This window comes from Saccopteryx leptura, chromosome 1 (genome assembly GCF_036850995.1).
Source record: "Saccopteryx leptura isolate mSacLep1 chromosome 1, mSacLep1_pri_phased_curated, whole genome shotgun sequence".
Taxonomy (NCBI): domain Eukaryota; kingdom Metazoa; phylum Chordata; class Mammalia; order Chiroptera; family Emballonuridae; genus Saccopteryx; species Saccopteryx leptura.
Window position 1 is genome coordinate 141,365,177 of NC_089503.1, and position 27,784 is coordinate 141,392,960.

Consider the following 27,784-nt stretch of genomic DNA (forward strand, 5'->3'; position numbering starts at 1 on the left):
ACCCTACACTGGTCATTAATTTCCAAGCAGTGCTGAGGCAATCATGATGCTAATCTTGGCTTTGAGTTTTCTTTTCTTAAAAACACGAGCAATGTTCTGTTATGCTTTGTAAAGCACTTAGTGATTTGTTAGAATTTGTTTCAGAGACTAGGATTGTGGTTGGGATAATAGTGGCTCCTAAATCCTGTTGCTTTTAAACCACGTAGAGTGAACATTAGCTTTCTAGTCCCTGATCACCATCTCTTACCTCCAAAATCGGGCCCCTTAACAAATTACAACTTGGAGGCACTGGAGGCAATCAACTACACAATATTTTTGAGGAAATATTTTATAATTCTGTTCTAGATTCTTTGCTTATTCAATAATCAGTATCAAAAAACATTTCTTACGACAAAAATATTAGACTTTTTTTTTCTTTTGTATTTTTTCGAAGTTAGAAGTGGGGAGGCAGTCAGACAGACTCCCGCATGTGCCCAACTGGGATCCACCCGGCATGCCCACCAGGGGGCGATGCTCTGCCCATCCATGGTGTTGCTCCTTTGAGGCCAGAGAGATTCTAGCGCCTGAGGTGGAGGCCATGGAGCCGTCCTCAGCGCCCAGGCCAACTTTGTTCCAGTGGAGCCTTGTCTGTGGGAGGGGAGGAGAGAGAGAAGAAGGAGAGGGGGAAGGGTGGAGAAGCTTATGGGCACTTCTCCTGTGTTGCCTTGACTGGGAATGGAACCCAGGACTTCCACATGCTGGGCCAATGCTCTACTGCGAGCCAACCAGCCAGGGCAAAAATATTAGATTCTTTACAGGATCTACGTAGACAGTGTTACTGAGGGAGAAGAATTTAAAATCTGTTTGGAATAAAAACCAGCATGGAGCTAGAAATTGTTCCAAATAAATACATATGGAACTATCCTGTTTCCCTGAAAATAAGACATCCTCTGAAAATAAGACCTCGTGCAATATTTTTCAAGCTTAGAAATATAAGACCTCCCCTGAAAATAAGACCTAGCGCATTTTTAGGAGCAAAAATTGATATAAGGCACTGCCTTATTTTCGGGGAAACAGGGTAGATTGTTGTACATGGAAATAGAGTCACAAGAAATTCTTGATGGAATTCAGAGTTTGGCTGGTTATGCTGATGTTTGTGATGACCTGACTACAATATATTAATAAATGTTGATTTTTTTGTTCAACAATAAATGTGAATTCTTATTCATGGAAAAATAAGACATCCCCTGAAAATAAGACCTAGCGCATCTTTAGGAGCAAAAATTAATATAAGACACTGTCTTATTTTCGGGGAAACACGGTACACTGGTATGTGAATTCAATTTTATATAAGTGTTTCCTTATAAAAATAGAGAACTTGTTGGGAAATTTGGACTTGTCTAGGAATTTCTATTTAAATACGAAAGGTATTCTGTCCACTGTGTGGCTGCCTTTGTTCTGTTTCTCTTGTAAACCTCCCGATCTTCTGCTCTTCCTTGGCCTCTGTCATACCTGTTTGGCTGTAGGGCAGTTGTCAGAAATGTTTAGCATCTCAGGACCGTCAGTGACATGTGGGTATGTCAGTGAAAGTATCTTAGTATGCAAAGAGGTATTATTGAGTAGGATTTATAATTTCTCCAGAAAGTGAGATGTTAAATAAAACTTGTTCTCTGGACTATGGAGAGTAAACGAGCTTACTTTGAAAATCCACAGTGTTTTGTGGAGGTGTTGGACTCTTTCAGAGATGGGGTTTAGAAGAGAAAAATCAAAGCCAGAAGTGGTGTGGTGTTCTCTCTATCAAGTTTCAGGCTGCCGAGTGCTTTTCATTATTGTTATTCTTACAAAACAAACAGCTGGGCCAAAATTGAATACTCTTCCAGGCAGTGTGAAAAACTAAACAATGGAAGAAATATGAACCCTGGGAGAAATATAAATGAGAGACAGAGTGGAACTTTAATGCACACAGACACAAGTATGTGATTCTGTAAATGGTCAGTCGGTTCTGTGTGCAGGGTGTGATGCAGGGCTGCAAGTACTGATGAGTGATGGTCCCAGTGGACCCAGAACTTCAAGGTAGAATAGCACGTTGTGTACTGAAATAAACGGCACTCTGTGCACGTGCCGCATAGAGACAGATGGTATGATGTGGGAGGGGAGGCTAGTAGCACCCCTGGTTGTGGATTTAATGAGTGTTGGGCAGATAAAATATATCATGCTCACTTTGTTAAAGATGGTGCTGCCCACGTGGATGTCCATCACCCAGGTGATGTTAATGTGTGTTGGGGACGGGCTGTGGGCAGGCAGGATCCTTGTAGCCTGGAGCTTGGTTTTGAGACTAAGCCTTTTCCATCCTTTTTGATGTGGGGTGGTGCAATCCCATCATGCCTCAGATAAGTGACTTTGTATCAGAGACTTCCTTGTTTGTAAATTGGCTTAAAAGTTTTGATTTCTACAATATAAAATGGGGGCAGACCGGGAGCTTGCTCTCTCTGTTCCTGAGATTAGCATTAGAGAGTGGAGCAGAGAAAGGCCACATGGAGGAGGCCAAGAGAAGCAGCCAAGATGGTGGAGTGCTGAGGGAGAAGCCAGTTTGTGCAGAGTTTGTGCAGGGAGAAGGAAGGAGATGGGGAACAGAGGTGAATAAGTCTGGTGAGCTAGAAACCTTTGATTCTAGGAAACTTGGATAAGTCAGTAGCTTTGTGAGCACTGAATGAGTGGGTATTGGAGCCCAGTGTGTGTTGTTACTTGCCCGCCGGGTGCAAGCTAGGATTAAAGATGATAGCCCACCAGTTCTTGGCTCCATTGTTTCATTACCAACTGTCCGAATCTAATGCGAACCTGCATGGGCCAGGCGGCTGTGATGGTGGCCATGGATACTGGCTTTACAATGGGTAAAGCATCCCGGAGGGGGACCTGAACCACCACCGAACACAAACTGTGTGCTCAAAACACTACAGGGCACTTGACATGTGTTATCCCTAGTATCATCATTAGAGGTGTGAAAATGGAAGCTCAGAGAGGGGAAAGTAACTTATCCAGGGTTCCCTAGCTCAGGCGTGGCCAACAGCTTTTGCCCCCGGGCCAGATTAGAAAGAAAACATTTTTCACGGGCTGGACGAAGTATTAAAATGAAAAAATGTTAAATACAAAAACGAGTCATTTAAGTAAAAAAAAATTTATTATGTAATGTGTTTATGAATAAATGTGAGTGAAAAAAATTTTAATATATTATACAATATTATTTTAGTAAAAATATATTTTAATAAAAATTTAATTACATACCATATAAATATTCAAACTGTATCACAATCAATCAAAACAATATTTAATTAACAGAATAAGCTTGAAGGGGTTATATCACAAAACAATTATTTCGTTTTACAAACAGCCTGGACACGTTTTCAGTTATCAACTGCAGCTATTGTCTATGCTACAATGCCACTTGATTCAGCATACTTGACCACAAAACTGACGAATTGTTTGACCTTGGGTGCGCACTGGCAAACTCCGCCTGAAAGAATGTGGGTTTCACATCACTGCTAAACGTCAAACAGTTCATATTGAGTACAGATGAGTACAAAAGTTGTAAATTTTTATAATGGAATTTTTAAAAAAAATAAAGATGTATCACGAATCCATTCGACCAATTATTGGAAGTTAACCCTAGATTAGTCACACGCAGAATTCTTTTCCGCATATCACTATCTTCTTAAATATCTCAATTATCAATAATCAAAGATGCTTCCACTTCTGAGGAGCTGAGATTTTAAAGTAGCGGAAAATATTAAAAATTTAATCGCGGGCCACATAAACTCATTATGCGGGCTGGATCCGGCCCGTGGGCCGTATGTTGGCCATTCCTGACCTAGCTAATACTGGTGAACCCAGGATGCAAACCTGTGTCTGACTGGTTTCCCACTTGATGCTTCCAAGTCTATGTGCTAAATGAATGAGAACCAGTTATCCCTGAAGTGCCCCGTGCTAGAGAGGATTTGATCCAGTCTGAGGATGACACCGAGAAGGAGTGCTCTTGCCAAGAAGAGTTGTTGAGCTATATGGAAAGTCAAGGGGATAAAAAGTTGCTGTTTATTGCTGACCTTCTACTTTCCAGATGGTAGGATAGGCTCTCCGTTTACATCCTAAATTAGGCCCCACAGTCACCCCCCCTGGGCCGAGTCAGAGTGTGACAGGGGAGGAGATGTCTCTTGCCCGCTTGATCCTTATTTTGAAGAGGGCAAGGTACCAGTCCTCGGGGAGGCTTTAGAAAGACGTAGCAGAGACAGGCAGGGGAGAGGTAGGAGAAAGGAAGAGAGAACAGGGAGCTGACAAGGAGTTTAACAGCTGCTCCCCTTATCTGCAACTGACTCGGAGAAAAAATGGTCCTATTTATTTGCTGTTTCCTTCCATATATCTTCCCAACAGCATTCATCAATATCTGTCATTTCCCAAGGGGGTTGGACATGTCTAGCAATTCATTCTGCTGAATTATATTTCAATACGCGGATGGAGGAAGCCAGATTGCAGATGTTAACTCTGACCTGTGCCCAGCGTCGCTTAGATACCGCCACCAGCCGGCTTCCGCGTGCCCTCACTTAGACATTCAAAGCAGTAGTGCTTGGTATCCGACTCTTGTTACTGTATTCTGATTAGAGTAGGCTCTATTTAATTCTTCCTCAAAAATCAATTTGAACTTATCACATTAGCCTTTGATCTAAAGCTTATGGCCAAAGTACTATGTTTTGTTTTGGTAGGATTGTTAAATCCAAAGAATCACCATCTGAAGGGAGACTACCTTAGTGGTCTAGATGCATCAGGAAGTTGCTGCCCAAGGCTGGGTCTCATTGAAAAGTGGGAAATTTTGCTAGGTGCTGGTACACTGAAAGGCAGCTATTATAATAATAGCAACGTTGAAGTTTCCTAAGCTCCATTCCATGTACAAACTCATTTGACCCTAACATCTTTCCTTATTAGAATTTTAGTAAGAGTGGTACTGCCCTTGGATGCGAGAAAATATTTCTACTTGAAGACTGAGTTGAGGGAAAACAAAAGAAAGGAAAAGCCAAATTTTTCTGTAAGTGTGGATTTGAATTGTATCCCTTTAAACAGGTATAGTGTGTTGGTGCCTTTATGATCAACTGATATTTGACAAAGGAGGTAAGAGCATACAATGGAGTAAAGACAGCCTCTTCAACAAATGCTGTTGGGAAAATTGGACAGGTACATGCAAAGAAATGAAACTAGACCACCAACTTACACCATTCATAAAAATAAACTCAAAATGGATAAAAGACTTAAATATAAGTCACAAAACTATAAACATCTTGAAAGAAAACATAGACAGTAAACTCTCCAATATCTCTCATAGCAATATTTTTGCGATTTATCTCCACAGGCAAGTGAAATAAAGGACAAAATAAATAAATGGGACTATATCAAACTAAAAAGCTTTTGCAGAGCAAAAAAAACCATGAACAAAATAAAAAGACAACCCACACAGTGGTAGAATGTATTCACCAATACGTTTGATAAGGAGTTATTAACCAAATTTATTAAGAACTTCTAAAACTCATCAACAGGAAGGTAAACAATCCAATTTAAAAATGGGTAAAAGAACTGAATTGACCCTTATCCAAAGAGGACATACAGATGGCCAATAGGCATATGAAAAAATGTTCAATATCACTAATCATCAGAGAAATACAAATTAAAACTACAATGAAATACCACCTCACGGCCCTGGCCGGTGGACTCAGTGGTAGAGCGTCGGCCTGGCGTGCAGGGGTCCTGGGTTCGACTCCTGGCCAGGGCACACAGGAGAAGCGCCCATCTGCTTCTCCCCCTCTCCCCCCTCCCTCCTCTCTGTCTCTCTCTTCCCCTCCCACAGCGAGGCTCCATTGGAGCAAGGATGGCCCGGGCGCTGGGGATGGCTCCTTGGCCTCTGTCCCAGGTGCTGGAGTGGCTCTGGTCGCAACAGAGCGAGGCCCTGGAGGGGCAGAGCATCGCTCCCTGGTGGGCAGAGCGTCGCCCCCTGGTGGGCGTGCCGGGTGGATCTCGGTCGGGCGCATGCGGGAGTCTGTCTGACTGTCGCTTCCCGTTTCCAGCTTCAGAAAAATGCAAAAAAAAAAAAAAAGAAAAGAAAAGAAATACCATCTCACACCTCTCAGAATGGCACTCATTAACAAATCAACACACAGTAAGTGCTGGTGAGGGTGTGGAGAAAGGGGAACCCTCCTACACTGCTGGTGGGAATGCAGACTGGTGCAGCCACTGTGGAGAACAGTATGGAGATTCATCAAAAAATTAAAAATGGAACTGCCTCTTGACCCAGCTATCCCACTTTTTGGAATATATTCTAATACCAAATCACTGATTCAAAAGAAAACGTGCACTCCCTTGTTTATTGCAGCATTGTTTACAGTAGCCAAGATCTGAAAACAGCCCAAGGATTTGTCAGTGAACGAGTGGATTAAAAAGCTGTGGTACATATACACAATGGAATACTACGTGTTTGTGAAAAAGAAGGAAACCTTACCTTTTGTAACAACATGGATGGAGCTGGAGATTATTATGCTAAGGGAAATAAGCCAGGCAGAGAAAGACAAATATCATATGGTCTCACATATATGTAGAATCTAATGAACAAAGTGAACTGAGGAACAGAATTGAGGCAGAGGCGGGGTCACAGGGACCAGAGGGACAGCAGTCAGAGGGAAGGGAGATGAGGGGATGGGATCAGAGAAGGTGAAGGGATTGTGAAATTATCTATACATAACACATAGATACAGATAACAGAACAGGAAATCTCAGAGGGATGCTGGGGGAGGGGGGCAAAGGGATGTAAATAGGGACACAGGAGTGGAGGGGTGAGGGTGTTATATTCAGTGGGACACTTGAATCCATGTTAACACAATAAATTAAAATTAATAACAATTTAAAAAGAATAAAAATATATGGTATGTTGGCATTTTAGCCTTTTTATCATAAAATGGCAGGGGTAACAGTGTGGCCCTCTGTATCTGAGGGTGAAAAGCCCACTGCTCCTTTGAATCAGCTTTCCACATGACCCACACCGGAAGTTATTTTTTATTTAAATCTGCAGCTGCAGGCGACAGTGGCAGGGACAGCTTGAGATGCTGCTCCCTAGCATCATGGTTTGTCCAGAGGCTTTGATTTCTGCAGTGTAGACATGTGTGTTACTTTTCCACAGTCCCCAGCTCTCTCACAGTATGGAATTGGGATTTAGTAACTCTTGAAATATTTGCGATGTCCCCAATCAGTCTGGGCTTGCCCCAAATTATCTTCTGCTATCTGCTCTGCTTTGCTTGCAATAAGATTCCTTTTTAAGTGTCCCCCTAATTTTGTCACCTGGCCCTTGTGGTTAGTAATGTTGCCTTGCCATTCTATGTTAAGTAGAGAATGCTGCTGATAAGTGAAATTGGGCATGTCTGGTGGATCTGAGTCTTGTGTAAAACAGGTGGAGTTTAGAGACTTCTGCATAGGGCCCTAAACTTGACTCACACCTGGAGGCCCCTTTGGCATCACCGTGTGCTGACTACCCACCTCTCCCTTCAGCTTTTGGTTTCCTTGTGAATTGGATATCCCCGGCTAGTAGGCACTGTTCACTTCAAGGTCTTTAGGGCAAAGTTATGCTTTGGACTGTTCTTATGTGAATAAACACAGCCCATTTTTCTTTTTTTGGGGGGAAGGGGAAGGCTAGAATAGGCAGCTCAGTATAGGAGTTAGTGAACTTCGTCACTCACTGGTCATAGGTCTGTTGGTTTCTCAAATTATATTTATTTATGTCATTAAGAAGAATGATTCAGCAACATTATTGATGCTGTCTAGGTATAGTTATTCTTTTGCAGCAGGGACAAGAAATTGGAAGTCAGTTGCCCATGTGAGAGGGGAGATGAAAGGAACTCATCTCTGTGTGGTAGCAGCACAGCTGAAGATGGATAAAGGGAGGCTATCATTGCCTGAGGGTGTGACAGTCGTGATGATGAGGGAACCAGTGTTTAGGAGTGAGCAATGGGGCATGGAAGAGGAATATCTTGATAATGATGGAGCACACTTGAGGGCGATGGCTGCTGACTCATGGGTTCTACCCAGAGCCAGCCAGTGACTTACCACGCTCTTTAACCTTTCTCCATGGAGGGCTCTTAAAACACACAGTAACTCTGATGTATAAATGATTCAAAGGGCTTAAGTTATTAAGTGTGATTTGTAAAAGCAGGTGCCGATGTAGTTTAATGTGGATAAGTCCTTTTGGACAATAAACACCCCAGGATTTTTTCCTTTGGAAGGTGCAGTGTTTTTGGCTGAGCAAGGGAGGGTGGTTTTGTGTGTGGGGGGGCTTGGTAAAGTATACATAACAAAACTTACCATTTTAACCATTGTTCAGTGTCTGATGCAGGGACATGCAGTCACCACTACCAGTCTCCAGAACTTTTCATCATCTCGAACTGAAACCCGATACCCGTTAATTAAACACTAAGTCCTCATTCCCCCTACCCAGCCCCCCGTATATACGTATCCCTTCTGTCTCAATGAATTTGACTATTCCAGGAACCTCCTGTAAGTGGAATCATGCAATATTTGTCTCAAAGGCTTTGGCTTATTTATTTAGCATGTTGTAGCATGTGCCAGAATTTCCTCCCTTTTAAAGGCTGGATCATATTCCCTTGTATGTACCACATTTTGTTTATCCACTCATCCACCAGCGGACGTGGGGGCTGTTCCTGCCCTTTGGCTATTGTGAATAATGCCGCTATGAATATGGTGTACAAATAGCTGTTGAAGTCACTGCTTTCAACTCTTGTGTGTGAATACTCAGAAGTGAAATTAAGCAAGGGAGGTTTCAATAGGCAGTGGGGAGGGTAAAATGCCGGGAATGTCCCTCCTCCCACCTTCGTGGCAGATGTGAACTTTCTGGGGGCTACTGGGAGAGCTTCAGTATCTACTCAGGTTAGCAGCAGCCTGGTAGTCAAAAGGTAAAGATTTAGGGTAAGAGATGTGAGCATGTGACTCCCCATCTTTCTGCTCCTGGTTCCAGTACACTGCTAGCTTCCCATTGTTCTATTTGTCCCCAGGCCCTGGGCCTCTGCAATGCTACCCCCATTCTCCTTCCCTCCCATGTGCGGCTCCTCCACCTCCTCAAAACCCCGGGGAGCAACATGGGCCTCTTCAGCTCCCCCTTTGTTCCTGGTTGGTGCCTCAGAGGCATAAACAGACCTTTTCCGAGTTCTATGCATAACTGAGCACCAGAAGCCTTATTCGAAGGCTGCTTTGTGATATAGTCACTAGGGCTTATTTTTCCCTTTGATGTCCTGTTTGTACTCTAAGGGAAATAACCCAAAATGTGAGACTGTGGACTGACTGCTAAATCTATGGTGCACTCCAGGTGATATGGAACCTTTTTTTACTGGAAGCTTTTAAATCTAGTCAGGTACCATTACTCCTTGATGGTAAAGTATGCCTCCAGAGGCTATATTTAATTCTTTATATAGCCATTCTGCTAAAAATATTGCTGACCTGATATTTTTGTCTTCAAGCTTTGGGGGTGCCATGAAGGCATGGACGTAGCTCATGTTTGAAAGCATGTGTTTATGGAGCTCTTGCATTTTGTTTCTTGGAATTCAGGATGGAAACAAAGGAAAACACATATCAGGATAGAGACCACAGGCAGCTGAGATAGAACCAAGGCACAATCTGGGTCTGAGCTCAGTCATTTGCTCTTTTTAATGTATAACCTTCAAAGGTTCTGGGTCGTCCCACTCACTCTGGTAAGTGGAGGCTCTGCGACCAAAACAGTAACAATATCCAGAATAAAAGCCCATTCTAATCACCCACACCTGACAGGCTCTTGCACCATGCTGGCTAACAGGTTCTAGCTTTAATACAGGCCTCTATTATTGCCTCTCAATTTCTTGTTATGTCGGTAGAAAATATTTAAGGAATGTTTCAATGAACATATTGGAATTTTAGAAATGTGTTTCCAAAATGCATAGACCTGATCAAAGTTCCGATTGTAGCAGCAAGCTCCGCTCAGTGTTAAACCATAGCCAGATTGCTGGGCAAGCTCACCTCTCATACAGCAAATTGGGAATGGTATTATCCATTAATTTCCACCCTCTGCAGCTGAATACTGCAGTTGACAGATGCTAATTTTCTTAAATTGTGGGCAGCAAATGATGCATGAATACAACAGCAACACACTTTTTAGAAGCTCTTGGTAGTCATCAGAAAGGGAATTTATATAAAGTTTGATGTAATCACTACCAACTATGGCACAGTGTTAGTGCCTCCTAATGACTGCCTTCAATCCATCTGTTGTCTTATTCTCCCTATTAACACTAATGGGGGTCTAGGCAGGAATAAAATATCCCATGTGTTGTGCTAACAGACCCTCCAATTTGTAACATCCAAATGATTCCTAAGGACAGGCTCACACAAGAGTAATGACATTTAAAATGCAACCTGCAACAGAATTGTAAACATTTCATCATATATGTAGATACATGATTCCTCATTCAATTATTTTTTTCAGTGGCTTAACAAAATCTTATTTCTTGCTCACCTTATAATTCATTGTTTGTTGGGTAGCCCTTTGTACTTCTTGTTTTAGACTTTGCATGTATTAAAATATTCCTTATATAATATATTTCCTTTTTTTGATTTTCAACCACGCCGTAAGTTTATCCCTATTTTACAGCTGAGGAGCCTGAGGCCTGAAGAAGTCCATGAATATGTTATGGAATCAGTTTTGGGGACAGACTTGTCACTCAGCAGTCTGACTCTAGAGTCAACCGTAACTACAGCAATTAATTTTTACTGTTACTGGCAACGACTTTTATGTCCTGTTAAGTTGGTTAAGTTCAAGAACGTATTTCTAACTCAGTTCTAAGACTTATCAAGGCTGACCTGCGGTGGCGTGGTGGATAAAGCATCCTGGAGTGCTGAGGTCACTGGTTCGAAAACCCTGGGCTTACCCGGTCAAGACACAAGTGAGAAGCAACTGCAGATTGATGCTTCCTGTCCCTCCCCTCTCTTTAAAACAATCAAGCAAACAAACAAAACAACTAATCAATTATTGAACACAAAACGGCTCCCTTTGGGTTAGGATCTGTTAAGTCACAAAGGAATTCAAGGTTCACAGAGTCTCTTCTTGCCAAACTCCAGCTGGGCTCAGCCTTGACCAAACACTTGCAAAGTTTTTAACAGCTCAAGGCTATATCCTCAGGATGACCCTAGCTTCTTCATATTATTCTTTTATTTTCTTTTAAAATTTATTTATTTATTTTAGAGAGAGAGGAAGGGGGTTGGGAGAAGAGAGAGAGAAAGAAGCATCAATCTGTTTCTGTATGTGCCCTGACTGGGGATCGAACCGGCAACCTCTGCATATTGGGACGGTACTCTAACCCAGTAGTCCCCAACCCCCGGACTGCGGACCGGTACCGGTCCGTGGGCCATTTGGTACCGGTCCGCAGAGAAAGAATAAATAACTTACATTATTTCTGTTTTATTTATATTTAAGTCTGAACGATGTTTTATTTTTTAAAAATGACCAGATTCCCTGTTACATCCATCTAAGACTCACTCTTGATGCTTGTCTCAGTCACGTGATACATTTATCTGTCCCACCCTAAAGGCTGGTCTGTGAAAATATTTTCTGACATTAAACCAGTCTGTGGCCCAAAAGAGGTTGGGGACCACTGCTCTAACCAACCAAGCTATCTGGCCAGAGCAATCCTAGTGTTTTTCTCAAGCAATCCTGCTTGAGAAAACTCAAGGCTGCCAAAAAATTTACTCTTTGTTCTGGCCAACAGGTAGGGTCTCTGTCTGCCAGTCTCTGTGGTAGGGTAGAAATCTAACTCTGATTGATAATGGCCACCTAGCAGATGAGCTGGCTTGACTGCAGTTCCACTGACTGACCCTTTGTGATGATTCACTTTCCTGACTCAACTGAGCTCCCACTTGCTCCCTGCCCTCCTCCTTCCTTCTCCTGGAGAAATACCCAGTTCCTTCTGTACAGATTGATGGAAAGTGCGTTTCATGCTGGATTCTTTTTTTCCTGTTGCAGTAGTTAATACTGATGAAAATCTGTACTTACCACTCTAAGTAGCGTCCAGCTCTGCTTATCTTTGACAAGGCACACCTATGGTCTTGTTACCACGATTAGACTCACACAAGAGGTAGCAACAAGTAAAGTGTATGTGGGAGTGTTAGTGACTTCAGAGCAAAGAGCCTGTGTGTCCTGTTAGCAGGGGTTCTCAGCCCACCCGGACGCCTTGGAGAGCCTTCCCCGTTACCCGCGTCCCTCTCTGATGTGCCCTTAGGAACTGCCATTAGGAGTGGTGGAAGGAATGTGCTCTAGGCTGCTTTGCCATGTTAGATTTGAAGTGCTTTTTTGATAGAAATCATTAAAAGCATATACATCATATACAGAAATTAATAGAGAATAATTCAATACAACTACATAGACTGGCCAGTGAACTATATCAAAGCTTAATATTTGCCACATTCTTCAGATATATACAAAAATCTTAATATTAAATTTATTAAAACCATGAATGAAAATGAATTCTTCTGTCACCTTCTATCTGGTTTTCTTTATGCCCCTCCCCTCCCCCCACCCTTTCCCTTTCCCTTTCCCTCCTCCCCCCTTTCTCCTCCCCCACTGTAACCACCACACTCTTGCCCATGTCCCTGAGTCTCATTTTTTTATGTCCCACCTATGTATGGAATCATATAGTTTTTAGGAAAACTTAATTCTTTAAACTTCCATTATGCCCTGCAGATAATTTTTAGAACAACAAAATATTATAGCATCTTTCTCCCTGGACCTAGTTGTAAGGTATTTTTCCCCGCCGAGAAGGAAGGAAGAGGCCAGAGCCACAAAGTGTGGAATAGCAAACAGCTTTATTGAGTACAGAGCGCACATCCCGCCTGGCAAGGTTCCCTGGCCCCGAAGAAAGAAAGATGGAGGAGATGAAGGCCAGGGAAGTTGCAAAGGTTAAACCACATGGGAGATATTTAAAGGGTCCCTCTAGGGAAGTGGAGCTAACATGACGTGGTGAAATCCCACTGGCTGGCAGATGATCACTTTTTTCCAAACGGTTCCTGTGAAGCCTCCTTTTGGCGCACTTGGTTGTGGGCGGTCCTAGCCAAAGTTCGCGGGTCTGAGTTCCCCATGTGACCATCCCCCATTATCCACCAACCTTACACTAGTCCCCATTTTCCCTGCCAGAGATAACAACAGTTTTTAAGAAATACTGTCCTTTATTGTAATATTGTTCAATAGTTTTCCCTATTTGTTTGGAGATTTCCCAAAGCCTATTTTAGTCCAGTTTTTAGTTCATGTTTCAAAATAAGGCAAGGAAAAATAAAATTTCTAGACTTTAAATGTAACATATCCTGCACAAAATATATCTGCTTGTTTTTGAGATGGTGACCAGAACCACAGAGTATAATTATATTTGAATTTTTAGTGATAGGTTTATGCTTCAATTGACTTGCTCCATTTTTTTGCTTAGCAAAGGTCATAACCTATGATGTGGTGTTGAGGGGAGCATGTGCCAAAATCAATTTTGCTAGAAAATAGAGGTTGCAGTTAGAAAATTTGGAAGAAAATCACTGAAATGTTTATGGTGGCTTTCTCTGGTGTGATGGTAGGTGATTTCTTTTCTTTATATATATTTACATTTTCTACCATTGAGTGACAAGAAACCAAATCCAAGCAAAAAAAAAAAGATTTTTATTTTTACTACTGTTATGGCTAAATAGCTAACATTGACAGAGTGCTTTACTTATAAAGTATTATATTCCCCTCAATAACTTTACGTGGTCAGGCCTATCATCTATTCTATCCCTATTTTAGAGATGGAAAAATCAAGACCAGGAGAGGTTGACTAACTTCCTTCCCTAGTGTCATTGAGCTATAGATCAATATCTCAAAAGTTGATCTAGTTTTCTCTAGAGTCTGTGCTTTCATTATATAATAAGAGAGTGAAAAGCAATTTTGGCAAAATAAGGGACCATTTTCCCTTTGCAATGAAAAAATATATATTTCTGAAAGCACTTGTACTAAAGCATTAGACTTCTCAACATGGAGACTTGATGAGAGCTGCCCCTAGCTCCTATACTTTGGAAGTGCTGCTAGTGAGTTAGCATGGACACTAATAGTCAACTAGTTAATATAATACAACAGTATTAACCAGGGGGATATGCTTATGAAGTGTATGCCATAGGTAAGAGAGTGGGGCTCTTTTATAAGGAGCATATCTGTTGGGAAAAATCTAAGGAACAAATGTCGCCTCTCCTCCAGAGCCACTGGCCACATATGTGGTTGTAATCCCTCCTGATTCTGAGAGGCACAAAGCTAGAGTCCCCCTTAGATGGCATTCTGTGGGTTACCTGCCATCTTTCATTGTCCCCCCAAGAAAGAAGTGCTCACTGGTTCTTTCATCGTTCAACAAATATTTAATAAGCACTTACCATGGCCAGTCATTGTGATAGCAATGGGGCAAAGCAGATAAAAATCAAACATGGCCTCTGCTTTAACTGAGCAGCATTACTATGTGAATATTCATGTCCATCCTAACTTCCTGAATTCAAAGAGCCTTATTTCTTGCATATTAATAACTAGTTTAGCCCATGTACTAAGGAAGTAATACAGTGTGAATTGGTTCAGCTGTTTGACTTTCAGAGGCACACACATATATTAGAGTTCACGGCTGATGTAAATGGCTCAGTGAAGCTCGACTGACATTGATGTCCTGATTTATGCAAATGGATACAATTATGTGTTCTGTGGACGTGGTTGGATGACCAGCCAGTGCTTGAGAGAGAGAAGCTGGGAGACACAGGCACCAGCCCCTTTTCACCTTGAAAGAATTCTGACCCTTCCTTTTGTTGGTCATGATCTTCACTTTGTAGACTCTTTTCCAGATGAATCCTAGATCACTTTCCATATTAGACATTTTAAAAGTACGTTTGTAAATGCACACATTTATTCTAAGATGCTGAGATTGCTCTGTGTATTTATATATATTCTCATTACCTCCCCATGGAATAGGCAGAAGTACTAACAAGAGACTTAATTCTGCCTGACCAGGCAGTGGCGCAGTGGATAGAGCATCGGACTGGGATGTGGAGGACCCAGGATCAAGACCCTGAGGTCGCCAGCTTAAGCGCAGGCTCATCTGGTTTGAACAAAAAGCTCACCAGCTTGGACCCAAGGTCGCTGGCTCGAGCAAGGGATTCCTCGGTCTGCTGAAGGCCCGCAGTCAAGGCACATATGAGAAAGCAATCAATGAACAACTAATGTGTCGCAATGCGCAACGAAAAACTAATGATTGATGCTTCTCATCTCTCCGTTCCTGTCTGTCTGTCCCTGTCTATCCCTCTCTCTGACTCTCTCTCTGTCTCTGTAAAAAAAAAAGATACTTCATTCTGCCCTTATAGTAAAGCTACAGATACTGGATGTGAAGAGGTTTTCTTTCTTGGGTTTATGTGGGAAATCAGGTCAGAACTTGCCACTGGACCTCTTGACTTAATAAAAAACAATTTGCCTCTTGCTGCTATTGGTAAATGTAATTATGGCAGAATTAATTTAGAAAGATGGACAAGAAGGGATCTGCCAATGCCATGGAAGTGCTACTGTTCTGCCTGCCACTTACATTGTCTTCTCTTTAACCCCAACAGGGAGATACCTCCTTCCAAACCCCATGACGGGACAGGCCTGGTCAGCCTCCACAGAGACATCCAATCTCGTGCGCATGCGCAGCCAGGCGTTGGGCCAGTCGGCGCCCTCGCTCACAGCCAGCCTGGTGAGTATCTCTGGGCTCTGTCTGCTGTGGGTTGGGTTTGACCCGTCTGGCCATCTCCCTAGGAGATGTTTTAATTTTATCAAGTTTAATTAGATTTAAACTTACATTTAACATTAAGCACAGATTTGGCAATGTGAACTTCCTTGCTTTCAATGTGCTTTCTTCCAAGCCTCCCCTTCACCCCGCCAATTTGAAGTATTTCTGTCAACTTGGCTCTGTCTCTGCTCTCTTCCCTCAAAAGGAAATAAATGTTCCTACACTTTTAAAAAAAACTTTTATTTGCAAATAATTTCAAACTAACAGAAAAGTAGCAAGAATAAGAAAATAATAGAATACCAGTTGCTCATTTACACAGATTCAACTATTAACCTCTTGCCCAACTTGCTTTGTCAATTGCTGTCTCTCCGTCTGTACATACACATGTGTACACATATATATGTATAGACGCACATGGGTTACATATGTACACATATATATGTATAGACGCACATGGGTTACGTGTGTACACATATATATGTATAGACACACATAGGTTTTTTAACTGTTTGGGGGTAACTTGTATATATCACAGCAATCAACTCCAGTAAATTTATGGCTGACATAAGCCTTTTATCTACTCTGCCACCTGCATTTTAATTTTATCTGTTGGCTCATTAATATCTTTTATAGCATTTTCCCTTCTCTCATATAGGATCCAGTCTAGAGTATGTATTGAATTTGTCCTATCTACATGGTCTACTTTAATCTGGAATTTTTTATAGCCTTTATTATTTTTTTTGCCTTTTTGACATCGATATTTTTGAAGACTACATGCCCATGTTTTTTAATGGCATGTTTTTCATATTATATGTGTCTGCTATGTCTGATATTTCTTCGTGGTGAGATTTATGCTCTTGCATTCCAGGCCAGAATATGACATGGGTGATGTCATGTCCTCTTAGGGCATGCCATCTGCCACCACATGTGGCCCATCTGCCCCTCTCTGTGCAGTTCATTTTTTTTTTTCAGTCAGGGTGTTGTCCAGTTTCTCCACTGCAGTTAGACCTTTTCTCTTGTATTTTCTCTTCAAGGAGTTAGATACTGTCAGACTTTGCAAACATGCTTCTTATCAAAAATTTCTTCTAGATTTCCATGTCAATGGTGATTCTTTCCTGGACCCTTCTTTTCTATAATAATTAAAAATGGCCATTATTTCAACTCCAGCACTTTCTCCACATTTACCAATTGGCACATGGTATAAATATTTGTGTATTTGTTAGCAGCACAGACTTCTACATTTCTTCTTTTGTATTTTTTCCAAAGACCACCTTTATTTTAACCATGAGCCTTACCAAAATTTTGTTTTCTAGTGGATCCATTACTTCTCGACTTTAACCTTTGGCCTAAAAGTTTTGCAAGTTATTTTTGCATTGGTGGTAAGGGTGGTATGGTAGGGAAATGGATTTTTTAACATCCTTTACTGATGATGATACAAATAATATGTAAATCAGTACGTTGTGATGCTTTATAATTTTATGCATTGGTAATAGATTATGTTGGATATTTAGAAATCATTCAATAATGCAGATAGATGTGATATAGGTCTAGCTTATAGTCCTGCTTTTGCCTTTAGGGAGCTGTGGGAACTTGGCAAGTCACTCAATTTCTTAAAATTGACTATGATCTTTAAGCCAAAAATTCATTGTTGTCCTCTCATAAAAATTCTGGGGCTCATTTTAAAGGTGTAATTAAAGTGATGATAAGATTTTCCTCCATCTCAGCTCCAAGTTCAAAGTTACTTATTCTTCTTGGGAAATTTTAGCAAAGGCTTATTTTACTATAAGCATTTACTTTTTCAGGAAAAAGGAAAGTTCCTCACAATTAGTGATTTTTAAAAAACAGAAGTGGTTTTTGGGCCACTGCAATATTATTCTTAACACTTAAACAGTAATCTTGTGTGTTTATTGCCAAGAAAATTCTGATTAGAGAAACATTTTCACAAAGTAATGTGTGTATACACACACACACACACACACATATATATGTATATATATATATATATAATCTAATAATGATAGTTACATACTCAAAGACATGAACTTATTTACTTAAGGTATTTAGGAATTAGATAGAAAAATGAGGATGATTCACTTGACCTGTGGTGGCACAGTGGATAAAGTGTCAACCTAGAATGCTGAAGTCACTGATTCAAAACCTCAGGCTTGCCCTTCATAGCACATACAAGAAGCAACTACTACGAGTTGCTTCCTGCTCCTCCCAACCCCCTTCTCTCTCTCCTCTTCCTAAAATCAATAAATAAAATCTTTAAAAAGAATGAAAACCATTAATAAAAAACAGAAGAGTACTTCCCAAAATCTGTCTGATGACATTCTTATTAAAGTGTCACTTAAATTTTTAGCTTATCCATCCTGCAAGTTTTCATAGTGTTTGCTTAAGAGCAAAACTAGAGGAAATGCTAAAATACCATAGCAAGCAAACTTAAAATAGTACCTGCCACATAACAAGTCTCAAATGTTAGCAGTATTAATACTTCTATTCTTAACATATTATGGGTAAGTTTGGAAACAGAAGCCAGACTTGATTAACCATTTACTACTAGACAGTGAAGGTTTAAAATGTAGCCCTCACCATACCTTTCAACTCAGAAGTTTCATTAGTTTCTAATTGTAGTCCAAAGAAAACTATTTGCGAGCTGTTTGAGCAAGCCTTCTGTTGTCTGACCTGTGTTGTAGGAACAGTGGCAGCAGCTGGAGGAGAGCTGCCAGGCCGAGAACTTCGAGTTCCTCGTTCTGCTCATATTGGTCAAGGTTTCTGTGCCACATCGTTTATGTCATTGTGTCCCTCGGGACATGTGGATGACATCTGCTTTTCATACCCCTTGCAGAAGTACTCATGTTACTTGTTTTTTGGATTGGGCTATGTCCAAAGTGTCTCTGTTGATTACAACTAAGAGATTTGAGAGTGCTGCTCAATAGATGGAAATATACACCTATTAAACTTTCTTTTTCTCCCCTCCTCCTCCTTTTCCCTTTTATCTTCTCAACAAGCTGATGTTTCTAGAGGTGCATCTTATTTATTTATTTATTTATTTTGAGAAAAACCTGGGTTTATTCCTTCCTTATTTATTTTTTTTCCAAAAGTTTTTTTAAATTTTTATTTATTGACATTTAGAGAGAGGAGAGGAAAAAGAGAGAGAAGGGCAACGGGAAGAAGCAGGAAGCATCAACTCATAGTAGTTGCTTTCTGTCTGTGCCTTGGCCAGGCAAGCCCAGGGTTTCAAACCGGCGACCTTGGCTTTCTGTATTTTTTGTTGTTGTTTGTTTTTTCTTTCCAACAAGACGGGCTCTGCTTTATTTAGAACATCAAAAATGACATACAGAATAGGAACGATAACATTATCAGCTTTCCAGGTTGACGCTTTATCTACTGCACCACCACAGGGCAGGCTGGAGGAATGTTTTAGAATAGAACATGCTTCGCTCTGATTCTTTCTCCTGGCATCTCTGTTCACCCGACTCACCTTAGAGTGAGCTGTAAGTCAACCTTCTTCCTCCTGACTCTCCTTAGCATGGATCACAGTGCACCTTTGTTTTAAAAAGAGCTTTGTGTTTATGCCTAATATTCTCCTGCTAGATTGCAAGCTCCTTCAGGGCAGAAAACCTGTCTGATTTGGCTTTCTACTCCTCACTGTTTCTAGCACAATGCCTTGCATGTAGGAGGTATTCAGTGAATAATATCAATAGAACAAGTAATTATTCTTACAGAGTGACAGATTTTTTTAGTTGTGAGGCGAGAGTGATGGTGTGATTCTGTGTGCTGTAATGGGTGACCTAATAAGATCATCCGTCAAAACCTCTTTGGTTTTACTGTGCAGTGTGCATCCTACAATTATGATAGCCTCGAAGTCCATGTAATGGGCCAAATCCCATTTAATTTCATCAGCTGCTTAGAAAATATGGTGACAAAACTGTAAAGAGCTTAATGTCCACATTCAAGGAGATTTTTATTAATCTGCTTGTAAGCAGTCCTGTAATCACATTGGTTTAAATATTATGTTGATTCATTGAAGAAGGAAGTTAAAGCGAAATGTGTGTTCAAGTGTGGGAAAATTGGAAAAATAGGAATCAAAGCGGCTTATGTCAAAATAACAGCATTACAACATGATATAACAGAATTTCTGTTCAGCACAACAGAAAAGTGTAGACCCTCAACCCGAGAGATATTCATATGTTACTAAGATATACACGAGGGCCCCATGGCTGAAAGGTATTCATATGTTAGTAAGATATAAATGAAGGCCCTGTGGTTTGGTTGGTATGAATTTTAGTGAATGTATGACCTATAGTCATTTAAATGCCATAGGCAAGCTTGAAGGTAATGCTAACTACCTTCTCAAGAAGGAGATTAATTCCTAGCCCAAAGTATCTAGTTTTCCTTGGCAATGCTAAATGTAGTTGTGCTCCCTCTCTCAGACACATTGGGCATTTCAGATAAATGGCATGTTGCCAATTCGTCCTAAGTAGCCTGGTGGCTGGCAGAATACATGCTCAGCCAGTGTCCGCCCGCTGGGACACCAGCCGGGAGTGCTGATGAAGTGTCAGATATATACTTCATATACATTAATCTAAAGAGGGGAAAACTCATTTCCCCATTTGCTCCCTCCATCTTTCTGTCCCTCCCCACACACATGGGCAGTTTATCAAAGAAGTCATAGTCGTCAGAAGCAGGGGGATTGATACAGATGCTGCTTTCTGGCAAGAGAGATGGAAATTTCAGGAGGCGAAAGCGGGACCAGTGGTGACTTTTTTTTTCTGTAGGAAAATAGGGTAGTGAACCTTGATGGTTAAAGTCTAGAAATGGTGTATGTCGCCATAAGAAACATCCACTTTTTCTGTACTTTGGAGTAAGAGATAGATGGCAGAAACACAGTAAAAATTAGTTTTCAGTATTTTTCTCCGATTTTCTGTGTGATTTGAATCACGAGGCTTATGGTTTGTGTGAACATGCTTGTCACATTCTTTCTAATAGGGTTTTCCTTGACCCATCCATCCTGTTTGAAACTGTTCCCACACTGCATGTGCCCCCCAATATTGCTCATTCATTTTTCTCCATAGCTTTATCTACTTTCAATATACTACATAATTTGCTGATTTTATTACTGTATTTCCCTATGTTTAAGATGCACATTTTTTCGAAAAATTTGGGGTCTAAAAACTGGGTGTGTCTTATACAGTGACTGTAGATGTTCTTACTTGCATTTCCCGCTTTCCTGTGCTTATTTTTGTGCTCATTGTTGCAGACAGTGATTCGTCATCAGACACAGATGAGAACAAGCTAATGGATGGGAGTTTTGACAGTGATGAAGAGTTGTATGAATTTTCTGATGAATAAAACTTGAGTTCAATAACATTATGTAATACATTTTTTTTTCAAATTTCGGGCCCCCAAATTAAGGTGCCTCTTATACATCGGAGCGTCTTATACCTGGGGAAATACGGTATATACCTCTTAATATCTAATGAAAACTTTATGAGGTGAAGCTATTTTTTGTTTTCCCAGCCATTTCTTCAGAGCCTAGAATAGTGCCTGGCACATAGTAGGTGCTCACAGAAGACTTGAGTGCGTAAGCAAATGGATTTTTGTTATGTACAATTTTTTAGTGTCCTAGAGTGGACTTCTGTTTATTTTTGTTGTTGTTTTAATCTGTAATTAACTTTTTAGGTTTTTATTATTTAGCCTAATGAAGAAGCTATTCTTCAAGCCAGAGACCAGTTCACTGTGTTAACTGTGTTCAGGACTAAACTCTAGTAATTCAGAGGGAAGATGGAAATGAGGGGAAGAAGCAGTGTGGTTAAGAGATCAACTCTAGTTTCTATTTGTTAGCTGTGTGAGCCTCAGTTTCTTCATCCGTGAAGCAGAGCTAATGGTTGTAGTAACCTTCGTAGATTATTGTGGGGGTTACATGAATGAACTCTGGGTGCTACTCTGCACAGTGCCTGTCATAAAAATGCTGGCTGGCGGTAGTGTCCCTGGGGTGGGTAGGGAAAATGTCTCTTGGGACTTGTCAGCTAGGCTTAGCTGAGACGGTGCTATCAGAAGGGGGACGCTTTTCTCTCCAATCACTTTATTTCAGGTAATAGCCTCTTTGTCCTCACCTCCTTGCATGGTGGTGGCATAACTGTTTCTTTTTTCATTTTCACTCAAAATTCACCAACCCAACAAACTGGAAGAAATCTTTCTTGAAGAGTTAATTTTGTTAAAGGGAGGGAGTGCTTTTAAATATTGTTTTTCAACTTTTAATATTAAGTTAAGTGGTATACTTTTATGTTTCATCAGTGGCCCTCTTTTGACATTGTATCCATTTTTTTAATGGAAAAATAATGTTTCATGATGTACTATAAATATGAAAGCCAAACTATTTAAACTGTAATACATTCAGGGAGCCTTGATGAATATTCATCTTTTTCATTTGCAAAAATGCATTATGAAGAGTCAGGGAAAATTCACTAAACGTATGCAAAAGTGCATTTTTCCTTTTTAATTCATTCAGAATGTACTGACATAATGTCAGCATTTATTTAGGCTACAGACTTTATTTGCAGTCATTTAATATTATATCAATACTTCATTAGCCTTATAGCTCAAAAACAAAAACCTGAGCCGAAGTCCAATTAGTTAACAGTGAAAGAGTACCTGTTAAATATTGATGCAGGAACAATTTGAATGCCCTTGGATAAATTGCTTAACCAAAGTTGCAGAATTCAACTGTGAATTAGCATTTCTCCTTAGCTATTATAACTCAGTTGAAAGGCTGTGTAACATAAGGATTTCTTACAGTCTGTAAAACTATTTTTAGCCTTTAGGTTATTTTCAAGTTTTTCCTCTTGCAAATAATGGTGATGAGTAGGCTTTTAATAAGTCCTTGTCACCTCTAATTATTTTTTCAAGGTACATTCTTGGAGTGAGATTGCTATAGTAAAGGATGTGAATGTACTTCATACTTTTGCTAAATTATTTCTTGGAATGTTCTACAAATTTATATTTCCATATATTGAGAAAGTGCATCTCACTATACTCTGGCCAGCAGTCAGTATTGTCTTCTAAATAAATCATGTCACTTTGCTAGTTTGTTAGGTGAAAAATAATCTTTTTTTACATGTATTGTTGATTTTTAGTGATATTGATATGGTAATTGAACACATTGAACTTATGCGCCAAAGTCCCCAGATAAAGCAAGTATAAAACTGGGCTTATCCATGCTTGGCTTCCTCTTATAACTTCTTTCTTCTATTCCCTAAATCAGTTTACCATATTAACTGTGGGTATCCTCTACTGCTCTGGGGATACAGGAGTTGCTGAGTGTGATTACAATGTATGTAGCTGAAGGCATTATTCCACAGTTCAAATTTTTTTTTTCATCTGGAAAGTAGTAATCTCAATTGTGAAATAGTGCCTTCAGCTGTGGACATTATAATCAGAGTCTCAGGGGTGCTTGTATTCCAGGAGTAATACATCTCCTAGTTATTACCCTCTGAGCTAGGTTCTGTTTATAGTAAAGGGATGCATTTTCATAACTCAGTGCTAAAATAGCGATAGGGAGCCCTGAGCTGATTATTATAGGGCAGGCCTAATCCGTGAAGATAAATCTTATTATAGGCTCACCTGGGCCCTTCCACAGAGCTGGATAACATGAGTCTGTAAATCAAAGATCATCTTAAAAACAAACTATAAAATGCTCACTATAATGTAAATAGTGCCTTTGTGAAGAGGTACTCAAAGTGTGCATCCTTACTGTAAGCGTAGCTGGCTACCATGAGAATAAGTAGCAGAAAACATGTGAAGTACATTGTGATGTCTATAAATAAACGAAGAACTACTTATTTGGGGGGAGATATATTTTTTTATGAAATTCCACCCAGAAGTAGTCACTTAAAACTTAGTATACTGGTCTGACCTGTGGTGGCGCAGTGGATAAAGTGTCGACCTGGAACGCTGAGGTCCCCAGTTTGGAACCCTGGGCTTGCTCGGTCAAGGCACATATGAAAGTTGATGCTTCCTGCTCCTCCCTCCTTGTGTCTCCCTTCTCTCTCTCCCTTTCTCCCCCCCCCCCTTTCTCTTTCTCTATCCTCTCTCAAATGAATAAATAAAATCTTTAAAAAAAATTTTTTTAAGGAAAAAAAAACAACTTAGTATCCTGGTTGTTTCTTCCTTACATTTTGCAAAGATTGAAAAATACTCATGGGCCCTGGCCAGTTGGCTCAGTGGTAGAACATCAGCCCGGCGTGTGGAAGTCCCAAGTTTGATTCCTGGCCAGGGCACATAGGAGAAGTGCCCATTGGCTTCTTCACTCTTTCCCCTCTCCTTTCTCTCTGTCTCTCTCTTCCCCTCCCGCAGCCAAGGCTCCATTGGAGCAGAGTTGGCCTGGGCGCTGAGGACGGCTCCATGGCCTCCACCTCAGGTGCTAGAATGGCTCTGATTGCAATGGATCAATGCCCCAGATAGGCAGAGCATCGCCTCCTGGTGGGCATGCTGGGTGGATCCCAGTCAGGTGCATGTGAGAGTCTGTCTGCCTCCCCCTGCTCCCCCTGCTTCTCACTTTGGAAAAAAAAATAAATAAATAAAATAAAGGAAAATATTCATTGCCTTATGTATGTATTGTCCTTCCTGGGAAGGCTGGGGTGCTTGCTGCAGCAGCTCTCTGCGTGGGGGTGCTTAGACAGACTGATCAAGTGTGGGCTTCTTGTTATCAAAGGCATTTGAGAGTAAGATGAATGCTCCTCATAAATATTCTATGAGATTTAAAGAGAAGAGATGCATGCCCTCTTTTAATTGTTTACAATCATAAAGGGGAATGAAAAAATTATTACTGCAATACTGTGTGTGTGTGATTTAAGTCACTTATTACCCACTTACCCACCTGGTGGGCCTGTTTCAGAAGTGGCCAGCCTGTCCACCAAGCTTTCTGAAATGATCCGTAGAGTGGTAAGCGCTGGCCCCTCAGCTGTCTTATTCCTCAGTGTCTTTTTAGCAGCAAGGGCAGTGCATGGATGCATTTAGTACTTACATGATGGTTGTTTATGAACAAATTTGAGGTGGTCTTGATTCCAAGTTTCAGTAGTTTTCTGAAGCTCCTGTTGATCTGCTTTCTGGAGCCCAGACTAGCTGGACAATTGGGATATCAAGGATTTGGTTGGGTTGTGTGTAGTGGCAGATTCTTGGGATGAAGGTGATGAAGCAGCCATGACAGCCATCATGGAAGTGTCCCTGGATATACTGATGATCAGGTACCATTCTGGTGGACTCCTGGTGTGACGTAGCTAGTCCTTTCTGGTGTCCTATTGCCTTCATAGTATCATATCAGCACTGGCCTGTTTGCTATTTTATTGTTAAAAGTATTCTGCAGCTCAACAGAAACCATAGAAATTAGACAATGGTTTCTAGGAGAGAAAGTATAAGGATGTAGCATTTTCGTTCTTGGCAAAAATGAAAAAACAATTATTCTCTTAGGCTGCCTGGTTATTATGGCTCTGGAAAAGCCAACATAATTCAATATCTTATATCAATATATATATAGATGGTTTGTGGAATGAGTAGTAGTATAAATTATATGCATTTCTTGTTTGTTGGCACTTGAGGTATCTAGTGTTGGGTTCTGAATCAGTGTATTTGTTCATTATGCTCATTTTTCAGTTAATTGACTAGAATAATGGAGCCCCTATTATGCAAATAGTATTCAAACCTACATGGAAAAGGTGTGACACATGGCCTTGCTTTTTATGGAGCTTCTAAGCTAATTGAAATAAGACTTCTGAGAAGTCAGAGAGCAAAGTAGAAGATCATAGCATGCTGGATAGTTTGCTGCTGTGAAGATTTATAGACATGCAAGAATGACATGGACTGCAGGTTTCTGGAAAGTTTTAGTTAGGCAAGCTTCAAGGCATAATGGGCTATGTACATAATGGAATGGGGTAGCAGGGTAGATAAAGGTGGATAGTGTGGTGTGGACAGTGATACCTCCTCTTAGCATGATGTTTTCAGAATAATTAGGGAGGCAAAGGACCATGAGAGAACTCTAGAGGCTCATGGATCAGTGAATAGAATGCTTTCTCGACTTAAGCTGAACCATAGAAGACTACTACCACTACCACCTCTCTTAGTAAAAAGAATGTCCTAGTAAGAGGTGGATGGAGAGCCTTTCAGCACCCAATCAACTGATTTCATTTTAGGACATGTCCCAGTGGAAAGCCTGATATCTTCAGGTGTTTTAGTCAAAGGGAAATAAAAGCTTCCTTTTTATTAGATTCAATGATGCGATGTTGATAAAGGCTCACTGGACTAGGAGGTTTTTCCTTTGTGATCTGACACTATATTAGTTTGTTTTATGGAAAGAATGGAGCAGTGTGGTAGGTCTAACTTAGCCATTTTTGATATACTAAATTCTTTTATTGCTCAGGGCACATCAGCCTTCATTTAAAGAAAAAAAAATTTAAACAATGGATGACAAGTAGCAGAAAGCATGTTTACAAAGAATATGCAGAGGCATAGAGCCCCTGCTCCAGTCTGACCACACACAAGGACTGATCATCATTCCAAGCCCCAGTGCTTCTGCAAATTGGCTTTCTAAGAGCCCTAACTTCCGTTCCTTCTTTCATTTACCTATTTTTCTTTGTTTCTGTGCTTTTCTTTGTATCCAAGATGATTCTCTACATAAAACTTGAATTGTTCTCTGAATGGTGTATAACCTAGCAATCTAAGAATCTAAGATATTACATTATTGTTTGTACTGTAGAATTAATTAGTAACAGAGTTTTAACATATTATATATACATGTACATATAAATATATCTCCAAGAAAATAGGGATATATATTTATCATCCTTTTCCAAGAATAAATGCTTCTTCTAGAACTCTTGTGAACCTCGACTTGTTTTTCTTTTACTATAGATGCCTCCTGTTTGCTTATATAAGTGCTCTTAAGTATGTTTCCTTGTTTCTTTGTATGTCTTTTTTCTTTTTCTTTTTTTGGTTTCTAGACTCAATCAGTGATAAGTTTTAGTCTGATAAATAATATAAACCAGTGACATAATTTTGTCCCTCCTTTTTTGCATAGCTCTGATAAGAAACAAAGGCATTAGATAAACTTCAGTGAATTTTTTGAAGTGTTTTCCTCATTTGCTAGGAAACACCCATCTCCTTGAGATTCAGTTGACGGAGGTGTGAGGGTTTTGGCAAAATAACTTGGGCATTTCTCTAAGGGCATCAGATTTCTCATGCCCTTCCTTGTTCCTTCGCCTGCGATCCCCTTCTTTTTGCCTGGCCAATGCATGGCTGCACTTTAGCATGTGTACTTCTTCCAGGAAGCCTTCCTTAACATCCCTGCTCACCCTCACCCCAACCTGGGTAATATGACTTTCATTTGGACTGGGTTGTATGACCTTCATTTGAATGATGTATATCTGAATCAAAGCATTTCTCATACAGGACTATAACAATCTCCTTGCTTGCCCTCTCCCCCTTCCTTCCTCATCTCCAAATGATCTGATTGCCCAGAGAGCCCGGGAAAATGATCTGTAGCTGATGAAGATGTGAGCCTCGAATATTTCATTGGCTGGGTTCTTAGAAATGACACTAGATGAAATATTACGGGCTTCTATTAGGTTGTGCCCGCAGCACCTCTGTACATTTTAATTGACCTTTGAGAGTCTTTCTTCTAAAACTGAATCCTGGAATTGGAGAATTTTATGGCTGGAACAGACCTCCAGTCATCCTTCCCCCTTCCCTAGAGAGATTATGTGTTGCAGTGCCCTTTATCTAAATTATGATTTTTTTTTAATTTTTTTTTTTTACAAGCACTTGATTTAGAATTTAATTATTGTAGGCAGTTTAGAGTAATGTTTAAGAGTATGGGCACCATTGTCAGGCCGCCTTAGTTGGAATCTGGACTTTACCACTTACTAGATGTATGACCTTGACCTTCA

General features: G+C 40.5%; 1 protein-coding gene across 4 annotated transcripts in view; it reads left to right on the forward strand.

Annotated features, from left to right (window-relative positions):
- MAST4 (microtubule associated serine/threonine kinase family member 4) overlaps positions 1–27,784 on the forward strand; it is a 610,913-nt gene that overhangs the window by 203,051 nt on the left and 380,078 nt on the right. For all 4 annotated transcript variants that reach the window (XM_066376307.1, XM_066376251.1, XM_066376317.1 and 1 more), the window contains exon 3: positions 15,682–15,806. In XM_066376307.1, the coding sequence (XP_066232404.1) occupies positions 15,682–15,806 (125 nt within the window). The remainder of the gene's footprint in view (positions 1–15,681; positions 15,807–27,784) is intronic.